Below are 22318 nucleotides of genomic sequence, written 5' to 3' on the forward strand. Positions count from 1 at the left end.
ATATCATTACAACTCTTCAAATAATTTAATATTAAAAGTATTATGCACAAAATTATTCTCAAAGATTTAATTTGCAGATAAGATAAAACCTAAGGACTATGGGGAAAAAGCTGACTATGCAACTGTGAGGATGTGTTATTCTGTAACAACATTCTCAAAAACGGATTGTGCAAACTCATGGGAAATTTTTAAACTAATCAAACTATTATCTTGTTTATTTATCAGGAAGTCTGAACAAACTCTTTTAGAGTCCTATAATGAAAAATTGGAGTTTTTGCAGACAGAGAGGCTGGGGAAAAAACCAGCCTCAGAGCCTGGAATACTTGGGTTCAAGTGGATAGATTTTGGCTTTTCATTTAAAAGGAAACTAAATCAGCAAATAAAGTTAAAGACAAAACCTTCCATTCTTAAATGAACTGTATATGTATATATAAGATACTAAACATAACCAATTTATAACTAAGTTTTGCAAAATACTATACTTTGTATTCACTTTTCTTTATTCCCTATCTCCTGTTGGTTGAAATGAATATCAAACTTTTCAGCTTCCTTTAATGCTTTTGTCTTCTCTCACCTAATTAGAGTGAGGTTCATTTTGTCATCTTTTGTTATTTGTTATCTATAGTTTTTGCATTTGTATATGGAAATCTGAAACTGGAGTCTATCTCCTTGGAATTACTGGGTGGCCCCATTGCCATTCTTCCTCACTGCAGCTACGCTATATAATATGGCAGTTACATAAAATCTATGAACCATTTTTCAGAATAATGCTTTTATCTACATAAAATATATAGAATTATGAAGGAAACAAAATAATTAAAATTTATATAGATTTAATATTTTTCCATACAAGTTCTCCCCCCATCCTGCTTAAATTTGTTAACAGCACATTCACAGACACCCATTCTATATCTAATTTGTTAAGCTAACTCCTCTTTCTTTTTGATTACATTTTGAAGAATCTGGACAAATACATTCTTTTTTTTCCCCACCTCTTCTTTTATTTTTTCCAATCACATGCAAAAATAGTTTTCAATATTCATCTTTTTTGTAGGCTTTGGGTTCCATATTTTTCTGTCACACCACCTTGATTCCCCCACCCTTCCTATGGCAACACGCAATATGATATAGATTGTACATGTACAATTGTATTTAACAGATTCCCATTCTAGTCACAAATACATTTTTAATAGATCTTTTTAGACATACTTTGTCCCTGTGCAGGAATCTGTTATCTCTATATCTTATGCTATGCTCCAGATTTCAAAAGATGGTTCTAAGATATCATTTTCTCTCTGTAAATATATACACACAGATGCAAATATATAAACACATCCATATACATATATACATTTATATTTAAAGACAGTATCTTCCTAATATCTCTTGATTTATCAAAAATTCCATTTTCTTCTAAAGGACTTCATTTTGATCAATAGTGTAATTAAATAAAATGTATTTAAGATCTTAAATTGGTTGCATAAAATTTCATTATTTAGCAAGGCTTTCTTGATTCTAGCAAAAACATCTTGTGAATCCTCAGAAATTCATAATTTTCATCTTTTTTATAAGTCTTGGGAGGCTAAGTCAAGTCTTTTATATATTGACTTGGAAGACAATGGATGATTTCATTGTTATAAGGACTCTGTACTAGGATGTGGTCACCAGACACAGATACTTATATCTTCTTCTGAGCCCTTCTGGATGTTTTCTCTCTAAATAATATCTACAGATCTACATCATCATTACTGGAGGTAAAGTATCTATTTGCTTCTTCCTCTTTAGGAAGATTCTCAAAATTATGTTCAGCTTAAATATTCAGTGACCTATCTTCACTATTCTCTGCATCACATTCATCTACATTCCAATCTCCTGACACAGATCAAGGTTTACCAGTGCTCCTTCAACTCCATTTTCTACTGTGCCTTCATATAGATGCTCTTCAGTTGTTGTCCCCCATCCTTCTGCCCCAAAGGATCACTTCATTTTTGCTGATAATCTAGAGAATGGAGAAATTGTCTTTGTGCCCCTTTACCTTATCTTCTGGAAGGGAGGCTATTCTGTAATTTTTACCATCTATAACACTCACATCACGATAGCAGAAATACAAATATAGAAAATTCTCTGCACGTAATTGAAAAACTGTTGATATTTTTTCTATCTCCTATATGTATATATGACAATATAACAAAAGTCACAGCAACTTGGTACTTAGCACTGTGTTTGGCATTAGATGTTTAATAAATGTCTATTGATGTATTCAGTGACTTCACTACTAGGAATTCAGAGAATCACAGCATTTCAGTGATTTACCTCATTCTATTAGGGAAGACCATGTGTAAACATGGTCTTCCCTAATATGAGATATATCAATATGCACACATAAAATATAGATGTATGTATACACATACACACACACAACTGGAGATAACCCAGAGGAAAAGCACTGGCAATAAAGGAGACAAAGAAATGTTTGGTAAGAAGGAAGGATTTGGGCTGAGTCTTGAAGATCCCAGTGATGTTCAGAGGTAGGGATGAGGAGACAGCACATTCCAGGCATAGGAGACTACCATGTGAAAAGGTACAAGAGTTGGATGGGAAGTGTGTGTGGAACAACAAGGCAGCCAGTATCATGAATTCATGGAAGACAGAAGGTGCAAGTAAGGTGCAAGAAGCTTGGAAAGGTAGGAAGGGGTCAGTTTGCGGTGGCCTTTAAAATTCAAACAGAGCATTTTATATTTGATCCTAGAGGTAAGGAATCACTGAAGGGTCAAAAACTGTTCTTTAAGAAAATGAATTTTGGGGTGGCTAGGTGGTAGGGTAGATAAAGCACCAGCCCTGGAGTCAGGAGTACCTGGGTTCAAATCCGGTCTCAGATATTTAATTATTACCTAGCTGTGTGGCCTTGGGCAAGCCACTTAACCCCATTTGCCTTGCAAAAAAAAAAAACCCTAAAAAAAAAATAAAGAAAATGACTTTTGCAGTTGAACAAAAGAGATTGCAATTTAGTCCAAGAGGTGGTAAGAATCTGTAGCAGGATATTAGTTGTGAAGGTAGAGAGAAGAGAATATAAAAGATGTGAATTTAGAAATAAAAGACTTCAATAGCTAGAACATGTGGAATGAATATGTAGATAACACTGAAGTTGTGAGCCCAAATGACTGGGAGAACAGGAAAGTCAGAAACAGTGTAAAGAGTGTGTGTGTGGGGGGAAAGATAATAAATTCTGCTTATATACCTGCTGAGTCTGAGATGCATATGAGCCAATGCAAACATAACAAGAAAGAAGTTAAGTGGGCCTAAAGTAGGGTGTTAACTATGTGAATGGAAAGAATATACACACACACACACACACATATATATGATAGAAAGATAGAAATAACAAGATGTAGCTATAGGTTGAATATATGGAGTGGATGTGATTAAAGTGTCAAGGATGACACGGAGGTTGTGTGCTTGAGTGATCAAGAAAATGGTAGTGTTCTAGACAATAATAGGACAGTTACTGAAAGTAGAGGTTTTAGAGGGAAAGATACTGAATTTTAATTATATCATTTTATATCTGAGATGCATATTCAGTTTGAGATGCTCAAAACGTGGAATTCTAGTTTGGGAAAAAGAAGGGATAATAAGATTTAAACAGATTTTTTTCTAGATGGGAGCCATGTATATATGTAAAGGTAAGAGTCAGGAGAAGGAGAAGTGATTAAGTGTTTCATATTAGAAAAAGAAAGACTAGGTAGGAGTAAGATATGTCAAGTTGGCAAGGAATGAAATCTTCAGAGCAGATGGAAGTTTTAATTCTTAAAGGAAAGAGAAACAAAGCATTGAAGTGAGAGTCAAATTAAATGAAATAGATTTCCTTAGTAAAGGTAGAATTGAAGCTCTAGGATAAGAACAGACTTTGATTTTTGACTAAAAAGTATCTAAAGAAACTTTTAAACATATCCTAGAGAATCTGAATCTGAAAGTTCATCTGAAATATTAAATTTAGTTTTACAGATCTCTTATTTCTAACCTAAACTCTAACTAGATTATGTTTCTGGAGGAAAAAGTCTTCATAAATCAACAATCCAACATGGCAAAATGACTATAATATAGAAGTCATTTACTACATTTGGTAACCATAAAAATCTTCTATTACATCAGTAAAACCTCTAAATTGATAGATACCAGTTCAAATTTCATGTTTAGCTTCCAAACAGAATTTTAACAACTATAATGTTCAAATCACATAAGTGAATATGGTTTCTTTTCATCAGATTATATAACAAGCTATAAATAACAGAGTACATGTGTTCCACCCAACTTCTCTCCCTTCTTCATATGAAAATGTGGTATTGGTAATATTAAGGCTATATATGAATGTCTTAAAAACCCAAGGCAAATCTATCAACATTTATATACTGTACCATAACTACTCTAAAAACATAATCCCTCAAATTGAAGGCTTCATCACCTCTCACCAGAACTTTTTAATAGTACTCTAACTCATTCCTTCATCAGATTCCCCCCCCTAATATATTTTTCAGAGTATCTCAGAGGTCAAAGGGTCTTCAGAGACCACTTATTCTCATTCCTGACCACAATCTCTTAACATAATGCATGATTCCTCTACCTCAAAATCCCTCACTTTCTCACTATTTACATAATAAAGTATAAACTCCTTAATCTACCATCCAAAGCCTTTTGCAAATGGGTTACAAGACACTTTTTTAGCTTTCTTCAGGTATTCTATGTTACTACCAAAATGAACTGCTTCTGCTCTCTTCTATCCCTGGAATAAACATGTCCCCTCTACCACCATCTCTTCCAGTTGAAAACCATCCTTTGCTTCATAGCTCAATTTAGGTGCTAACTCCTCCATGAAAACTTCTCTAATTCTGCTTAAATAGGGATGATTTCTCCCATTATCAAACTTCTCATTGCATTTTGGATTCCTTTGCTTACCTGAGGGTCCACTAACCATCCATGGTACAATGGAATATCAAGAAGATCAAATACAATGCACTCAGGTGTATACTCAAATGTTCGGACACCAGTGAATTTCACATTTACATCCAGACCTGTCTGTAGCTTGTGCAAAATTGCCATAGCATCACTCATATTCTGAAAGTAAAAGAAAAGATACATAAAATCAAAAGCCTAATCTAGATGCTTAAATTTAAGACTAGTTCAAACTCTGTAAATAGCACCCTTGTAAATAAAATATTTGACTTACTTAAGCAGTTATTCATTATTTGTACCAACATTTCCAATGTAAATTCAAATAATCTGCTTTGTTTTTTTTTTCATTTTTTTAATACCTGGATTCTAAGCACAGTGGATAAAGCATTGCCCATGTATGGAGACAGAAGGACCTGAGTTCAAATGCAACCTTAGACATTTAACACAGCTGTATGACCCTGGGGCAAGTCAATTAACCCCAAATGACTCACAAAAAAACCAAACAAACCAAAAAACCTGAATCCTCCTAGGAAAATCCTTAAATTGTTATCAACAAAATCTGGTACACTTAAATGGTTTGTTTTATTGATATCTGCATTAGGGAAGGAAAAGAAATTTGAAGTTCTCTCTAAATACAGATTCAACCAATGAATAATCCCAAACCAAAATGCTTCATTGCCTAACCTAACTCCCAGTAAATGTAAGGAGATAGAAAACAACACACACACAAACCCTAAATAGCAGCTGTTCTGAACTGATGCTCTATAACTCTGCAGCTACTAAGCTGCAGTATTTGAGATATAAGTATTTGAGATATAAGAGAGTATGCTTCTTTTTTGGTACTTTAAATTCTTTAATTAAAAACATTTTAGAAACATTCAGAGCACTCAGGAGATCTTTCTTGTTTCTAAGCCGACTAGTACCCTTCTAGCCTTTCAATCTCACCTTGACATTCCAGCCTCTCTCCTTGAAAGCCCGAAGTGGCAAAATTTTAAAGTTGTAAGGGTGTGGTCAGGCTTCAAGGCTGGGGTGTGTACCAGTGCTTGGAAGTTAGAAGGAATCTTAAGAGAGAATTTGTATTTCAGATATGGATGTAATATATATATATATATATATATATATATATATATTTATATCCAAATCAGTCTTTAGGCCACTTGATATTCAATGTCAGTAACTCATTACCATCATGATAATAAGGAATGAAGTCTATAAAAGTAGTCTTAGAATTACTCTGTGCTTGGGGTGGCTAGGTGGCGCAGTGGATAAAGCACCAGCCTTGGAGTCAGGAGTACCTGGGTTCAAATCCGGTTCAAATAGGTTCAAGACCTAAGTTCAAATACAAGCTCAGACACATAATAATTACCTAGCTGTGTGGCCTTGGGCAAGCCACTTAACCCCATTTGCCTTGCAAAAACCTAAAAAAAAAAATTACTCTGTGCTCATTCAACACTAATAATAATGTTTGTCCTTCGTTTTTGAAGAAGACCATTGACATCAGGGAGGTGATGCCATGGCAAGCACATGAATTAGATGAGAATGAGGGAGTGCTATGCTAAGTCATCAGTCTCACTTTCTCCTTCAGAGTCATCTAGGATCATCTAGTGGTCAGATATGAATCAGGATGACTGGAGATAGCCCTGGATGCTAGGCAATCAAGGTTAAGTGACTTGCTCAAGGTAACACAGCTAGTAAGAGTCAACTGTCTGAGGCTGGATTTGAACTCCCAATCTCCTGAATCCAAGGCCAGTGCACCACCAAACTGCCCTTAAAGGAAAACAAAGTAACTATCAATAATAAAAGTTTTTATTATATCAATAAATTCAGAAAAAGCTTTTGATACAGTACAAGACTTATTAATATTAAAAATTCCTGAAAGTGTTGGTATAAATGGATTTTCCCTTAAATTGGCAAAAGGCATTTACTTAAATATTTATTCTCAGAAGGGTATGAGGGACCCTCCCTACAATCCCAATTACTCAACACGACTAGCTCTTGAGGACTAAAAGGAAGTCTAACAATTCACTTAACATTTATAGGTAGATGGTTAACTGGCCAAGTAAATCACTTCTGTCTGTTGAATTGGGGCCTCTTCTGTAAGCAAGAAATGCAATAATGCCAGATACATTCTGGACACAGAACATGGCTCTATTACCCTTAACTAATCACTTACAGCTTTAAAAAGTCCTCCAAAACTTTGCAAACATAAGATCAGCTCTGGGAGAGGCTATAGGCATAACATTTTGTAGAAATCCTTACTGAGAATTCCTTCATTTCTACACAGAACAGGGGCTCTCAACCCAGGGTCCATTGACCCTTAGATTTTTTAGGGTCTCTGAACTTGAATGCTAGGGCAAATGATATATACAGTTTTAAAACCCTTTGGGGGCAGCTAGGTTGCAAAGTGGATATAGTACCTGTCCTGGAATCAGGAAGACCTGAGTTCAAATCTGACCTCATACCTAAGATCATGGGCAAGTCATTTAACGTTATTGCTTTGCACAAAAAAAAAAACCACCAAAAAACCCTTTAGGCATAGTTCCAAATTGTTCTTTAGAAAGCTAAACTCATTTCACAGTTCCACCAACAATGCATTAGTGTACCTATTTTCCCACAAACCCTTTAGCACTTGCCATTTTACTTTTCTGTCCTATTAGCCACTATGACAGGTATGAGAAGTTATCTCAATTCGTCTAAATATTACTGATAGAGCATTTTTCTATATTATTATTGATAGTTTTAATTTCTTGTTCTTAAAGCTGCCTACTATAGCATTTGACTATTCCTTAATTGGGGAATGACTCATTTATTTTTATCTTAACAATATTTTTTCTAATTACATGTCGAGATAATTTTCAAGATTTATTTTTGTAAAATTTCTCCCTCTGTCCCTTCCCCTCTGATCTGATATAGGCTATACATATACAATAATGTTAAACCTATTTCCATATTAGTCATATTATGGAAGATCAGAACAAAAGGGAAAACTAGAAGGAAAAAAGTGAAAATACCATGATCTGTAGAGAAGATCTAAGTCTATCATAATTGATCATCACACATTGTTGCTCATACTGTGTACAATGTTCGCCTAGTTTTGTTCACTTCATTCAGCATCACTATATGTAAATCTTTCCATGTCTTTATATCACAATTTGTTGAGCCATTCCCCAACTGATGGGCATCCCTTCAGTGTCCAATTCTTTGAATGGTTCTTGTATAAAGTTGGCTCAATTTGGGGTAGCTAAGTGGCACAGTGGATAAAGCACTGGCCCTCAGGAAGACCTGAGTTCAAATCCAGCCTCAGACACTTAATAATTACCTAGCTGTGTGACCTTGGGCAAGTCACTTAACCCCATTGCCTTGCCCAAAAAAAAAAATTGGCTCAATTCTCTTATTTGAGAAATGAGACCTTTTATCAAAGGAAACTTCTGCAAAATTTCTGCCCCCTTTAAAATTACTTTAAAATTTATGTAAGCAAAGTTATCCATCTTACTTCCCATGAACCTCCCAACCTTAGATATGAATTCTTCCCCTATCTATACATTTGACATGTAATTTCTTCCATATTCCCCCCATTTACTTATATTACTCTATGCATGTTTTCTATTTCTTCTACGATTTTTCCCAATTTGTCAATCCTTTTTGTAAATGTGGATAGTCAAACTCCAATAAGGGACTAATCAGAAGGTGATAGAGCTAACAGAATAATTTTCAATTTCTATGTATTAAAAACTCTGTTGATGCATGTTAATAGTAACACTGCTTGCTTTAAAAGAAAAAAGCAATGGGGGCAGCTAGGTGATGCAGTGGATAGAGCAATGGCCCTGGAATCAAGAGGACCCGAGTTCAAACATGACCTCAGACATTAATAATTACTTAGCTGTGTGGCCTTGGGCCAGTCACTTAACCTCACTGCCTTGCAAAAAAAGAGAAAAAGGCAATCAATAACAAAATAATTACAAGTGCTAAATCAATGCTTTCTTTGATATCTTGATCATTTCTACAATGTTGCTAATAAAATACAAACTACTATATGACAACTAACTGCTTCTAAAAGTAGTAGTATTGAACTCAATAAAACATATTTGGAGGGTACATTGGTAAATGTTTTTAATTATCTACAATTACTGACCTAATTTGCCTGTCCTATTACATAATACATATAATGGCAGACATCAAAGGTCCAGAATACATACTTGTACTTTTCCCTCATTATCCTGAATAAAAGGGTGAGTTATACTAAAATCTTGTTAATCACATCAATTGTTAACTGGGTAATTTTATCCCAAAAGGTACTCATTTCCTTAATTTGTACAAATTAATATAAACTATATTTCTGTCTTCTTCAGTCATGTTGGGCTCATTACAAGCTTACTAAGCATGTTTTCAATTATATGAATACAGCTTAGATGAATATATAGGCAGAAACTAGTGTTAATACATAACATTAAAACACTAATTTTTGTGTATTGGTTGCCAGCTTAGACCTGCTCTAACTTACTAATATGCATTTAACAAATTCCTATGTCTAATCAATTTAACAAGGAGGCCATTCTTTGGTAAATTACTCAGATACGGTAAATATAAACAATAGTAATTTTTTTTTTAGATTTTTCAAGGCAATTGGGTTAAGTGGCTTGCCCAAGGCCACAGGGCTAGGTAATTAATTATTAAGTGTCTGAGGTCAGATTTGAACCCAGGTACTCCTGACTCCAGGGCCGGTGCTCTATCCACTGCGCCACCTAGCTGCCCCCTAAACAATAGTAATTTAGTAATAAAATGTAATTTTCCAAATTGCTGTATTTGTATGATGGAGTTATCTCCATGTAACTGGAATATGGGATCATTGTCAATGGATGCATGGTCAAACCAGTTAGTGAAAGGAGAAAGATAACAGTAAACATTTCTATGGCACTTACTACACTGGGATCAATCCAAGGATACCGAAAAACCAGCAGATGTGATTTTTTTAGTCTTTTTTAATATTTTATTTTTTCCTAGTTACATGTAAATATAATTTTTAAAGTTTGTTTTAATTTTAGTTTCAAATTCTCTCCCTTGTTTCCTTCAAAGCTCCCCCATTCCCACCATGGAGAAGGCAAGCAATTCAATATAGGTTATACAAATGGAATCATGCAAAACATTTCCATAATAGTCATGTCATGAAAAATAGACCCTTCCCCCAAAATAACCGTCAGAAAAATAAAGTTAAAAAAAAAGTATGTTTCAATCTGTATTTAGACACTATTAGTTCTCTTTTTAGGGATGAATAACATTTTTCATCATAAATCCTTTAGAAAGAATTGTCTTGAATCGTTGTTTTGCTGAGTATAGCCAAGTCACTGACAGTTGATAATCTTACATTATTGTTATTACTTTGTCCACAGTACATTTCACTTGGAATCCGTTCATATCAATATTTCCAAGTTTTTCTAAGAGCATCCTGTTCATCATTTCTTAGAGCAGGAAAGTATTCCAACATAATCATATAACACAATTTGTTAAATCATTTCCTAGTTGATGGGCATCCTCTCAATTTCTAATTCTATGCCACCTGAAAAGAGCTGCCATAAATATCCTTGTATATATATGGGTCCTTTTCCTTTTTATTTCTTTTGCAATATATATATATATACCCAGTAGTGGCATTGCTAAGTCAAAGGTTATGCATGGTTTTATAGCCCTTTGGGTAGAGTTTCAAATTGCTCTAAAGAATGGTTAAATCGCGGCAGCTAGGCGGCGCTGTGGATAGAACATCGGCCCTGAAATCAGGAGGACCTGAGTTCAAATATGATCTCAAACACTTAAAAAAATTTATTTAGCTGTGTGACCATGAGCAAGTCACTTAACCCCACTGCCTTGCAAAAACTAAAAGAATGGTTAAATCAGTTTACTTCACCCACAATGCATTAAAATCTCATTTTTCCACATTCCCTCCAATATCCATCATTTTTCCTTTCTGTCCTATTAGAGAGCTAATAGGTATGAAGTAATACTGCAACTGTTTTAATTTGTATTTCTCCAATCAATAGTGAGAATTTTTTTTCATATGGTCATAGACAGCTTTGATTACTCCATCTGAAAATTGTTCATCTTTTGATTATTTATCAATTAAAGAATGCCTTATTCCTAGAATTCTGACTTAAACTCTCTGTGTTTGAGAAATGAAGCCTTTATCAGAAAAATCTGCTTCAAATTTTTTTTCAGTTACTATTGCTTATTTTATTTCCCTCCATCCTGTGCCCCCCACTTATGCTATTCTCTCTCTCTTTTCACCTGGTCCCTTCTGATTATCCCCTCCCTAATTTTCCCCTCCCTTTTATTACCACCCCTCTTTTCTTATCCCTATTTTTCTCCTACTTTCCCAAAGGGTAAGACAGATTTCTATAATTAATTGAGTTTGTAATGTTATTCCTCTTTGAGTCAATTCTGAGGAGGGTAAGGTTCACTCAATTTCCCTCTTCTCTGCCATTATAAATTTTTTTGTCGTCTCTTTTACATGAGATCATTTGTCCCATTCTACTTTCTTTTTTCCCAGTACGTTCCTCACTCATCCTTAATTTTATTTATTTTTTTGATATCATCTCTCCAAATTCAACTCTCACCTGCGCCCTTAATCCTTCTAACTGCCCTAATAATGAGAATGGTCTTATAAGTTACCAGTTTCATCTTCCCATGTAGGAATGTAAACTGTTTAACCTTAAGTCCCTTAAGATTTCCCTTTCCTGATTACCTTTTTATCCTTCTCTAGAGTCTTGAATTTGAAAGTCAAATTTTCTATTCAGCTCTAGACTTTTCATCAAAAATGCTTGAAAGTTCTCTTATTTCAATGAATGTCCACTGTCCCCCCCCCCCCCCCCCACTCCCCATTCAAGGATCATACTTGTTTTGCTGGGTAGGTGATTCTTGATTATAATCCTAGCTCCTTTGCCCTCCAATCCTTTAATGTACAAACTGCTAAATATTCTGCTATCCTGACTGTGACTCCATGATACTTGAACTGTTTCTGTCTTTCTGGCTAATTGCAAGACTTTCCTCTTGATCTGGGGGCTCTGGAATTTGGCTATGATAATCCAATGAGTTTTCATTTCGGGATCTCGTTCAGGGAGTTATGGATGGAGTCTTTCAATTTCGATTTTGCCCTCTGGTTCTAGGATATCAGGGCAGTTTTCCATGGTAATTTTTTTTGATCATGGTTTTCAGGTAGCCCAATAATTTCTTTTTTTTAGTTTTTGCAAGGTAATGGGGTTAAGTGATTTGCCCAAGATTACACAGCTAGGTAATTATTAAGTATCTGAGGCCAAATTTGAACTCAGGTCCTCCTGACTCCACAGCTGGTACTCTATCCACTGCGCCACCTAGCTACCCCATGCCCAATAATTTTTAACTTATCTTGACTGAATCTATTTTCTAGGTCAGTTGTTTTTCTAATTAGATATTTCACATTGTCTTCTATTTTTTCATTCTTTTGGTTTTGTTTTATTGTTTTATTTATGTATTATTTATTGCTCTAAAGAATGACTGAATCAGTCAACAACTTCTTGATTTCTCATAAAGTATTAGGTTCCATTTGCTAAATTCTGTTTTTTTTTCTAAAGAAAGATTTTATTTATTTTGAATTTTAGTTTCCCCCATTCTTGCTTCCCTACCCCCACCCCCCACAAAAGGCATTCTGTTAGTCTTTACATTGGTTCCATGTTATACATTGATCTCAGTTGAATGTGATGAGAGAGAAATCATATTCTTAAGGAGGAAATATAAAGTATGAGATAGTAAAATTACATTATAATGTAATGCTTGTTTTTTTTTTTCTAATTTAACAGTACTAGTTTTTGGTATTTGTTCAAAGACCATAATTCTTTTTTCTGGATACAGATGTATTCTCCATTGCAGATAGCTCAAAGTTGTCCCTGGTTGTTACACTGAAGGGATGAGCAAGTCCATCAGGGTTGATCAACACCCCTATGTTGCTGGTAGGATGTACAATGTTTTTCTGGTTCTACTCATCTCACTCAGCATCAGTTCATGCAAATCTCTCCAGGCTTCCCTGAATTCCCATCCCTCCTGGTTTCTAACAGAACAATAGTGTTCCATGACATACATATACCACCAGTTTGTTAAGCTATTTCCCCAACTGAAGGACATTCACTTAACTAAATTCTATTTTAAGCAATTATTTTCTTCAGTGAACTTTTGTATATCCATTTCCATTTGGCCAATTCTGCTTTTTTAAGATATTCTCTTCACTGGCTTTTTGTACCTCTTTTACTATTTGACCTACTCCATTTTTTAAGGTATTATTTTCTTCAGTATTTTTTGGTACCAAGCTGCTTTTTTTTTCATGATTTTTTTTTTTGCATTACTCATATCTCTTCCCTACTTTTCCTTAATCTCTTTTACTTGATTTTCAAAATCCTTTTTGAGTTCTTTCATGGGCTTGAGACAAATTCTTATTTTTCTTGAAGGCTTTGGATGTAGTCAATTGACTTTATCTTCTTCTGAGTGTATGTTTTGATCTAGCTTGTCACCATAGTAACTTTCTAGGGCTAGGATTTTTCCCCTGCTTTTGATCATTTTCCCAGCTGATTTCTTGATTTTTAACTCTTTGTCAAAGAAGAGGTCTGCTTCTAGGGTGGAGGACACACTGTCTCAAACTTCAGGAGTTTTCAGTTCATATTAAGGTAGTATGATCTAAGGAAAGGTATTAACATCTCATGGACTGTGTTCTGGTATGCTAGTGCTCCTCCTCACTGCCATTCAGGATCTGAATATAGGCAAAGCAATAGAATCCTGCCTCAATGCCAGCAAAGAGGTCCCTGTAATCTCTGACCAACTGTTTGACTCTTTCCATCTGTGGCTGAGAGCTCCAGAAACAGCTGCTATAGCTGCTGATTCAGTGGCTCCTGAGGTCTGCTCCTGGTTTGCTGGTGCTGGTGTTTTGCTGGAAGAGTCTGCACTAGACTGTGTCCACTCTGATCCAGGTGTGACAAAACTTTCCTACCAACCTTCTAAAAGGTGACTTTGGCATCTGTGGGCTGAGAGATCCAGAAACTACCACCGTTGCCACTGATCCAGACTTGTTCCTAATTTCCTGGGGTTTGAGGAGCAGAGTTTGTCCTAGACTGTGCTCTTCTCTTACCCTGGTTAAACAGACCTTTCTAACCAATCCTCTAAGTTGTCTTGGGCTGGAAAATTTCCCCCTCCATCCCTTTGTGGGTTCTGCCATTCTAGAATTGGTTTAAAGTTATTATTTAAAGGTTTTTGGAGGGATGGGGGGAAGAGCTCAGGTAAGTCCCTACCTTTACTCCACTCTAACATATATGATTTTAAGCCACAAAAAAATTTTTAAATTTTACAAAGATTAAGTGATCTTTGAAAGAGTATGCAGAATGAGTGAGGTGTTATGGGATTAGAAAAGGGCAATTATTCCAATTTCCAAAAAAGCAAAGAAAAGTTACCACAAAAACTGTAGCCCAAAAAACCAAACCTGACCTCTATTCCTGGAAAAATACTAGAATGTATGTTACTAAAAATTATAAACATTAAAATGCCTTAAAAATGTGGATCATTGACTACAAGTAGGTTTTACTTTTTTAGGTTTTTGCAAGGCAAAAGTAGCTTGCCCAAGGCCACACAGCTAGGTAATTATTAAATGTCTGAGACCAGATTTGAACTCAGGTACTTCTGACTCCAGGGTCAGTGCTCTATCCACTGCGCTACCTAGCCACCCTGACTACAAGTAGTTTTGAGAAGATTTTACAAAGGAAATGCTGCCAACAAGGTGTTATCAGTAATAAATCATGCTACACATGAATTTCCTTCCCCCCGCTTTTTTAGTTTTTTTTTTGCAAGGCAAATGGGGTTAAGTGGCTTGCCCAAGGCCACACAGCTAGGTAATTAGTAAGTGTCTGAGACTGGATTTGAATCTAGGTACTCCTGACTCGAGGACCAGTGCTCTATCCACTACACCACCTAGCCACCCCTTCCCCCTCTTTTTTAAACAATTATTTGGTTGTTAGATTGATTAAATGCCAATTATATATAGGTTTTTGCAAAGTAGCTGACAAAGTCTCAGATGTTATCCTTGTAGATCAGATGGAGAAAAATGACAATACAGACTAAAGGGATTTAGAATTGGTTGCATGATGATGCTCCCCAAAAAGTTATTGATATTGGAGGGAGATTTGTGGAGCACTCTAAGGATCTGACCTTGTCTCTGCTGTTCACAAATGTTCTCATCAACATGGATGTCATACACCACAAGAGAGTCTCAATCTAAAAAGATCTTGAGAAAGCAGTCATACAAATGTACTCTTAGGTGAAGTTTGGAATTGGTCCAAATATTTATAAGAGTTCTTTTTATCCTAGCCAAAAAACTGGAAACTAAGAGACAACTTATCAAATGGTAAAATGCTGAACAAATTAGAGTATATGAATGTAATAACAAATTACTGTGCTGTAAGAAATGATGGAAAGGATTGTTTGACAGAGAAGCAAAGGAAGATTATGTAGGAAATTGATATCAAATGAAGTGGACTAAAGCATGAAAGCAATTTTTATATTGCAAAGAAAAAGAACTTTGAAACACTTCAGAATTGTGCTCAATGAAATGATCAGTAATAATTACAGAGAACTCATTATAAAACATGCTAGCCACCTCCTGATAGGCACATGGCACATAAATGAACATATTTTTGGCGGTGACCAATTCACTAATTTATTTTTGCTACAAGAGTTTTGTTTTTCTTTGTTTCCTTCTGTTTTTATTGTTTGTGGGAGAGAAGCATGACTACTAATATTGAGGGAAGGGAGAAAGAAAGAAAGAAAAGGCAAGGAAGGGAGGGAAAAGAGAAGCAAGGGAAAGAAAGAGGGAAAAGAGGGAGGAAAAGAAAATGAGAGAAAGAAACCTGGGGAGAAGAGAAAAGGAAGGAGGAGAAGGAATGAGACAGACAAGGAAGGAAGGGAAGAGGAGGGGAGAGAGAGAGAGGAGATTATCTTGTATTAGAGGAGCTGTACTTAATTTGGAGGGGGGGGTAATTATTTTTCAAAGTGGTTGATTTAGATTCATTGTAAATAAAACATTCCCAACAATGAATGGCAATTATGAACCCCTTCACTGGAAGTTTTCAAACAGAGACTATGACCACTTAAAGTTGGAACCACTAAACTAGGGGTTCCTGTGGATACATACTGACTTAGAAAACCAATTATTAACTTTATCTGTTATTTATATTTTTATTTATTTAGTTAAATATTTCCCAATTATATTTTGTTTTGTTTTGTTTTTGTTTTTTAGATTTATCACGGCAATGGGGTAAAGTGGCTTGCCCAAGGCCACACGGCTAGGTAATTATCAAGTGTCTGAGGTCACATTTGAACCCAGGTACTCCTGACTCCAAGTCCGGTGGCTCTATTCACTGCACCACCTAGCTGCCCCTTCCAATTATATTTTAATCTGATTTGACTGTATTAGGATATAGTATGGGCAGCATGTGGCCAGTAAACTGAATGGCTGATAGGTTGCGTTAGATGGTCTCTGATATTTGATGATTTTAAGATTAAAGGGAGCTTAAGGACCATATTTTGGCCTTAATAGATCATCTTAAATGTAAGGTTTTCACATTTTACAATTAAAAAATCAGTTTCTTGTAATGTAGCACAGTGTGAAGTCACAAGAGAACTTGGACTAGTGGGACGGCTAAGTGGTGCAGTGAATAGAGCATCAACCTTGGAGTCAGGAGTACCTGGGTTCAAATGCCACCTCAGACACTTGATAATTACCTAGCCGTGTGGCCTTGGGCAAGCCACTTAACCCCATTGCCTTGAAAAATCTTAAAAAAAAAAAGAGAGAGAGAGAGAGAACTTGGGACATACCAAATTCCCCACAAAAAGAGAAATTCTGCCCTGCTCCAAAACATATGGAAAAGGATAACCAAAGAACTCCAAATAAGAATAGTCTTGTATAAAATGAAAAGTAGAGGAAATGACTCAAAAGAAGTAAAACTCTCTACCCACAATGAACAAATATTATGAATTAAAGGTATTTGAAGAGAAAGCAAAAAGAAAACAAAAAAATGAATTAAAATCAAAAGTGGTCCCAGCAAAAACCATATGGAACTGGATTTAAAAAACAAAAACCACTAAAGAAACAAAAAAAGAAGGATTTAACACAGGACAATTATGAAAAAATTCAAACACTATGGGAGTCTTTGTGGAAAGAAAATGATATAGACTCAAAAAGTGTTTAACTAAAAGATAAAAAAGCAAACAGCAAAATGGAATCAAATGCAACTCAACCAAAAAAGTGCTTGATAAATTTACAAGCAAAAGTGATGAATTAAGGAATAGAAAATCTAGAGGGATAATGTAGGAGTCAACGAACTTTCCCCCAAAATATGAAAAACGATAATCTCTATATTACAGGGAACATATAAGGCCATACAAATCTTCTTTGTCTTTCTACAGTATTCCCAGAACTAATCAGTTCAGATCTTATCTGCAAATTCAGTCTTCCTCTCCCCCTTGAGCTTCAATTTCCCATCACCAGCTGTCTGGTAAACATCATCACCTGGCCATTCCATAGGCTTAATATAATACTGAATGTGTCCAAAATAGACTCATTATCTTTCCTGAAAGCCTCAACTTTCCTTCTAACTTGCCTATTTCTATAGAAATTCTACACACTCTTCTGGTTACCCAGGTTTGCAACTTTAGAATCATTCTTGAATCTTTTGTCTTTAAACTAAATTTCACATTTTTCAATGGTCAAGCATGCAATTTTTCTTCCCTCTTCCCCCAGCTGTGGGGAAAAAAAAAAGAAAATCAAAACCCTGTCAATAAATATGCATAATTCAACAAATCAAAAGATAGATCATGTACAAAAACGTTTGTATCCTCCTGCTTATAATTAACACATTAATCCATCAACTCTCAGGAGATGGCTAGATTTCTTTGGTCCTGGAATTATGGTAGATCACACTGCACTGATCAGTTTTTAAGTCTTTTAAAACTTTATGTTTTTATAGTGTTGATGTTATATGTTGTTCTCCTAGTTACATTGTATAAGTTTATACAAATCATCCCTGAAACTTTGCTTTATTTTTATACCACAATAGTATTTCATTCTATTCATATACTATAATTTGTTCAGCCATTGCCCAACTGATGAGCACCTTATTTTCCAATTCTTTACTATTACAAACTGTTATAACTATTTTTAAAAATTTATTTCATTTTTAATTTATAGACAAAAACATTCATTTACATAAAAATACGATAAAAAGGATGACTGCAACATGAAAGTGCAAATTTACTATGCACAATGGGCTATTCCTTTCAAATATATAACAAAATATTGTGTACATTTCTTTTATTCTCTTATTTTCTTCCCTCCCCACTCTAGAGATGGCTATCATTAGACACAAATGAGTATACACGTATACACTTACACATGTGTAAATATATTCTATACAAACTTTTATATCAGTTCTTTCTCTGGATGTAGATAACATCTTTCTTCATTTGTCCTTTTAAAAGTTAATCTGGATATTCAGAATAGACCAAAAAACTTGTTCATTCAAAGTTATTCTTATTTTGTTTTGTTTTTAGGTTTTTGCAAAGCAAACGGGGTTAAGTGGCTTGCCCAAGGCCACATGGCTAGGTAATTATTAAGTGTCTGAGACTGGATTTGAGCCCAGGTACTCCTGACTCCAGGCCCGGTGCTCTATCTACTACGCCACCTAGCTGCCCCCAAAGTTATTCTTGAAACAGTATGCTGTAACTATATCCAAACATCTCTTGCTTATTATAAACTGGGTGTTATATTTTTTGTACATGTAAGAAATTTCCTCTGTCTTAAATTTCTTTATTTAATCTCTTTATTTTGGGCTTAGTAATGATATCACTGAGTCAATTTATAATGTGAAACTACTTTCCAGAATGGTTGGACTAATAGCTTTACAAAAAATGAATTAATGCATTAAAGGTATTTGAATTAATGTGTTAAAGGTATTTCCCACAGTTTCTCTAATATTGGTGATTTTCCCTTTTGTCAATTTTGCAAATCTGATATGTGAGAGATTACTTCTGAGTCATTTTGATTTGCATTTTTCTAATTATTTTTAGGGCATTTTTTTCTCACATCATTAGTGATAGCTTAGATGTTTTCCTCAGAAAGCTACTTGTTCATATCTTTTGACTACCAGAGTGTGATTTTTAATCATGATAAATTTGAATTACATCATTACAGATCTTGAAATTATGACCTTTACTAGAGAAATGTGCTGCCAAGATTAATTTCCTAATTAACGGTTTCCCTTCTGGTCTATATTGTCTTATTTGTGCAAAAAAAATTTAATTTTATAGATCTATACAGTACTTTCTTACATGTAACTCTAATTTGTTGATGATATAGTCACTTTTATATTTGTTTCCATTTGGAGCTTAATTAGTATGTGTGAAGTGATGGTCCAAACTTAATTTCTGCCAGATTGTTTTCCAGTTTTCCCAGATGATTCTGAAATATTGGTGAGTGCATGACTTAGTCGATAAAGTCTTTGAGTTTATGAAATAATAGGTTCCTTAGTTTACAACTAATTTTTCAAGAATATATATTACATAAATTAAGGGATATTAAGGGATACTAAATTTACTTTAAAATATGTAAAATGATTTCCCTTTTTACAAAAATTTTTTTTAGGTTTTTGTAAGGCAAATGGTTAGGTTAAGTGGCTTGCCCAAGGCCACACAGCTAGATAAATTATTAGGTGTCTGAGGCCAGATTTGAACTCAGGTACTACTGACTCCAGAGCTGGTGCTCTATCCATTCAGCCACCTAGCCACCCCTATTTCCCTTTTGTAACAAATATTCTTTTTCTTTATTACCTGCTCATAGTTTAGACGTTGAATTTCTGAAATTTCTTTTGGTTTGGCATCAAGGATGTAATCTCCTATAAAAACAAACAAAATTGTATTATGTGTAAAATAAAAACCGATACAAATTTTCAAGTTTTCTAGCTCTGGAAACAAAAGAATACATGTAGCAGAGGAGCACAATTCTTAAAGTCATTTATTTTACACTGTAAAATGACACTTTAAGTTATTTTTAGCATAAAACATAATAAGCAATTTATTTCAGTCAGATACAAGTTATCAAAATGGTACTTGTGATTTATGAGAAGAACGTATGTAAAATTTTAAAACAGTATCTTTAATCATATTTAATTTGGGGCAAATGTTTAGTATTATTTACTCCAAAGATGAGAATTGTAAAGATATATGTACTTATGTACTATATTAGCCATCAATGTGTAAGTGAACAAGCACGGATTAGAACAGAATGGGAGAAGAACAAGTTAGATCACATTTTGGAAATTACAGTTCCACACTCTGTCAATACAGATTTTTTTTTTAGGTTTTTGCAAGGCAAATGGGGTTAAGTGGCTTGCCCAAGGCCACACATCTAGATAATTATTAAGTGTCTGAGGCCAGATTTGAACTCAGGTACTCCTGACTCCAGGACCAGTGCTCTTTCCACTGTGCCACCTAGCCACCCTTGCCACCTAGCTGCCCCAATACAGATTTTTAATAGCAATATTTTTCTAATGAGGCAATATAGCTATAAACCCAAACCCAGAAAAATCAAAACTGAAAGTGATTCTAATGGCAATAGAAAGATATATAGTACATAGATATAGGTTAGGGGAAAAAAATCACCAAAAATGACCTCTAAATGCGATCAAAGACATTATATATAGCCAGAAAAGGTGATAGACAAGCCATGTAACAACATACAGTATAACTCAAGCATTGCACTGATATTCATGAAATATTAAAAGATCCAAAGAAAAATACATACCATACTAGATATAAAGAATTTGGGAATCAATCAATTAATTGCACAAGACAAAAAAAGAAAAGCTGGGTTATTGAAGATCAAACCCTTGCTATGATATTATGGATACTGTGAAATAAACAAGCACTATCAGTTCTTCTACACCTAGAAGGTTCATATAGGATGGTGAATCTGAAATATATGGATAATATAGTGAAAAATATAATAATTCAAAGTTTCTTAGTTATCCTTTTAGGAAAATCAGAATGATTAAATGTGTATATTTCATATTAAATAACTGTATATGAATGTGTTAATTACATAACATATTTAGACATATACTAATTATATGTATATGTGCATATATATTTTTACCTAAACTTTTCTACAAAATTCAATTCTGATACCTCACTGTGAAAGTAGGCTTGAACTCTAAGAAACTATCCATGGAAAGTGGAAATTATGGCAGGTTCTAAGATGTCCAGAATGACTTCAATTCAACCTTGGTGAAAAAAAAAAAAATGAAAAGTATTCATAAAACAGAAAGGCACTTTTGGTAAGAGACTCAAATGAATTCTATACACTCAAGAGCATTCACTAATTAAAGGACCAGGATGATGGGAAAAGGAAAAAACTGACTGATGTTGCAACACTGCTCCATCTTCAACATTAACGAGAGTGGAATTATCACATTTGGGCCCTCTGCTGGAATACAGATGTGCTGTATACGATTTTAGGAGAGTGGTTTTACTATACAAAGTATACAACAAGGAAATGCAAAATGTAATTGACACAATCTTTAGAAAACCTTGTTGTTCTTGTTTCAGTTGTGTCACACTTCTCTTGACCCCATTTGAGGTTTTATTGAAAAAATATTGAAGTGATTTGTCATTTCCATCTCTAGCTCATTTTCCAGAAGAGGAAACTGAGGTAAAGAGGGCTAAGCAAGTTGCCCAGGATCACAGAGACATTAAGTGTCTGAAGCCAGGTTTGAACTCAGGAAGATGATTCTTCCTGAATCCAGGGCTGGTAACACTATGTCACTGAATTACTCCTAAATCCCTTGTAGGACCACCTAACAAGATTTCTCAGATACCAAAAAAGGTAACTGAGAGGGCATAAATAACTATATGCTTCCTTTTCATTTTTTTTTTAGGTTTTTTGCAAGGCAAATGGGGTTAAGTGGCTTGCCCAAGGCCACACAGCTAGGTAATTATTAAGTGTCTGAGACTGGATTTGAACCCAGGTACTCCTGACTCCAGGCCTGTGCTTCATCCACTGCGCCACCTAGCCGCCTCCTTCCTTTTCATTTAAAAAAAAAACATTATGAGCATGATATATACATATAGTGAGATTACTCTTGATAAAAAGTATAAAAAAGAAACTGGTAAGTACTTATATAAACAATTGTCTACAGCAAACCACATTGTTTCAGAAACACAATTGACTAAAATATCAAAAATCAACATCAAATTAGAAGGCTGAAGAAGATACAATCCATAACTATAACAATTAGAATTTTACCTATACAAATTGTCT

General features: G+C 34.7%; 1 protein-coding gene across 7 annotated transcripts in view; it reads right to left on the bottom strand.

Annotated features, from left to right (window-relative positions):
• MINDY2 (MINDY lysine 48 deubiquitinase 2) overlaps positions 1–22318 on the bottom strand; it is a 133572-nt gene that overhangs the window by 58281 nt on the left and 52973 nt on the right. For 6 of the 7 annotated variants that reach the window (XM_074234566.1, XM_074234565.1, XM_074234569.1 and 3 more), the window contains exons 3-4: positions 19831–19895; positions 4951–5109 (exon numbers count right to left, since the gene is read on the bottom strand). In XM_074234566.1, coding sequence (XP_074090667.1) covers positions 4951–5109; positions 19831–19895 — 224 coding nt within the window. The remainder of the gene's footprint in view (positions 1–4950; positions 5110–19830; positions 19896–22318) is intronic. The other variant, XM_074234567.1, reaches the window with a different exon arrangement.

This window comes from Macrotis lagotis, chromosome 4 (assembly GCF_037893015.1).
Source record: "Macrotis lagotis isolate mMagLag1 chromosome 4, bilby.v1.9.chrom.fasta, whole genome shotgun sequence".
NCBI lineage: Eukaryota > Metazoa > Chordata > Mammalia > Peramelemorphia > Peramelidae > Macrotis > Macrotis lagotis.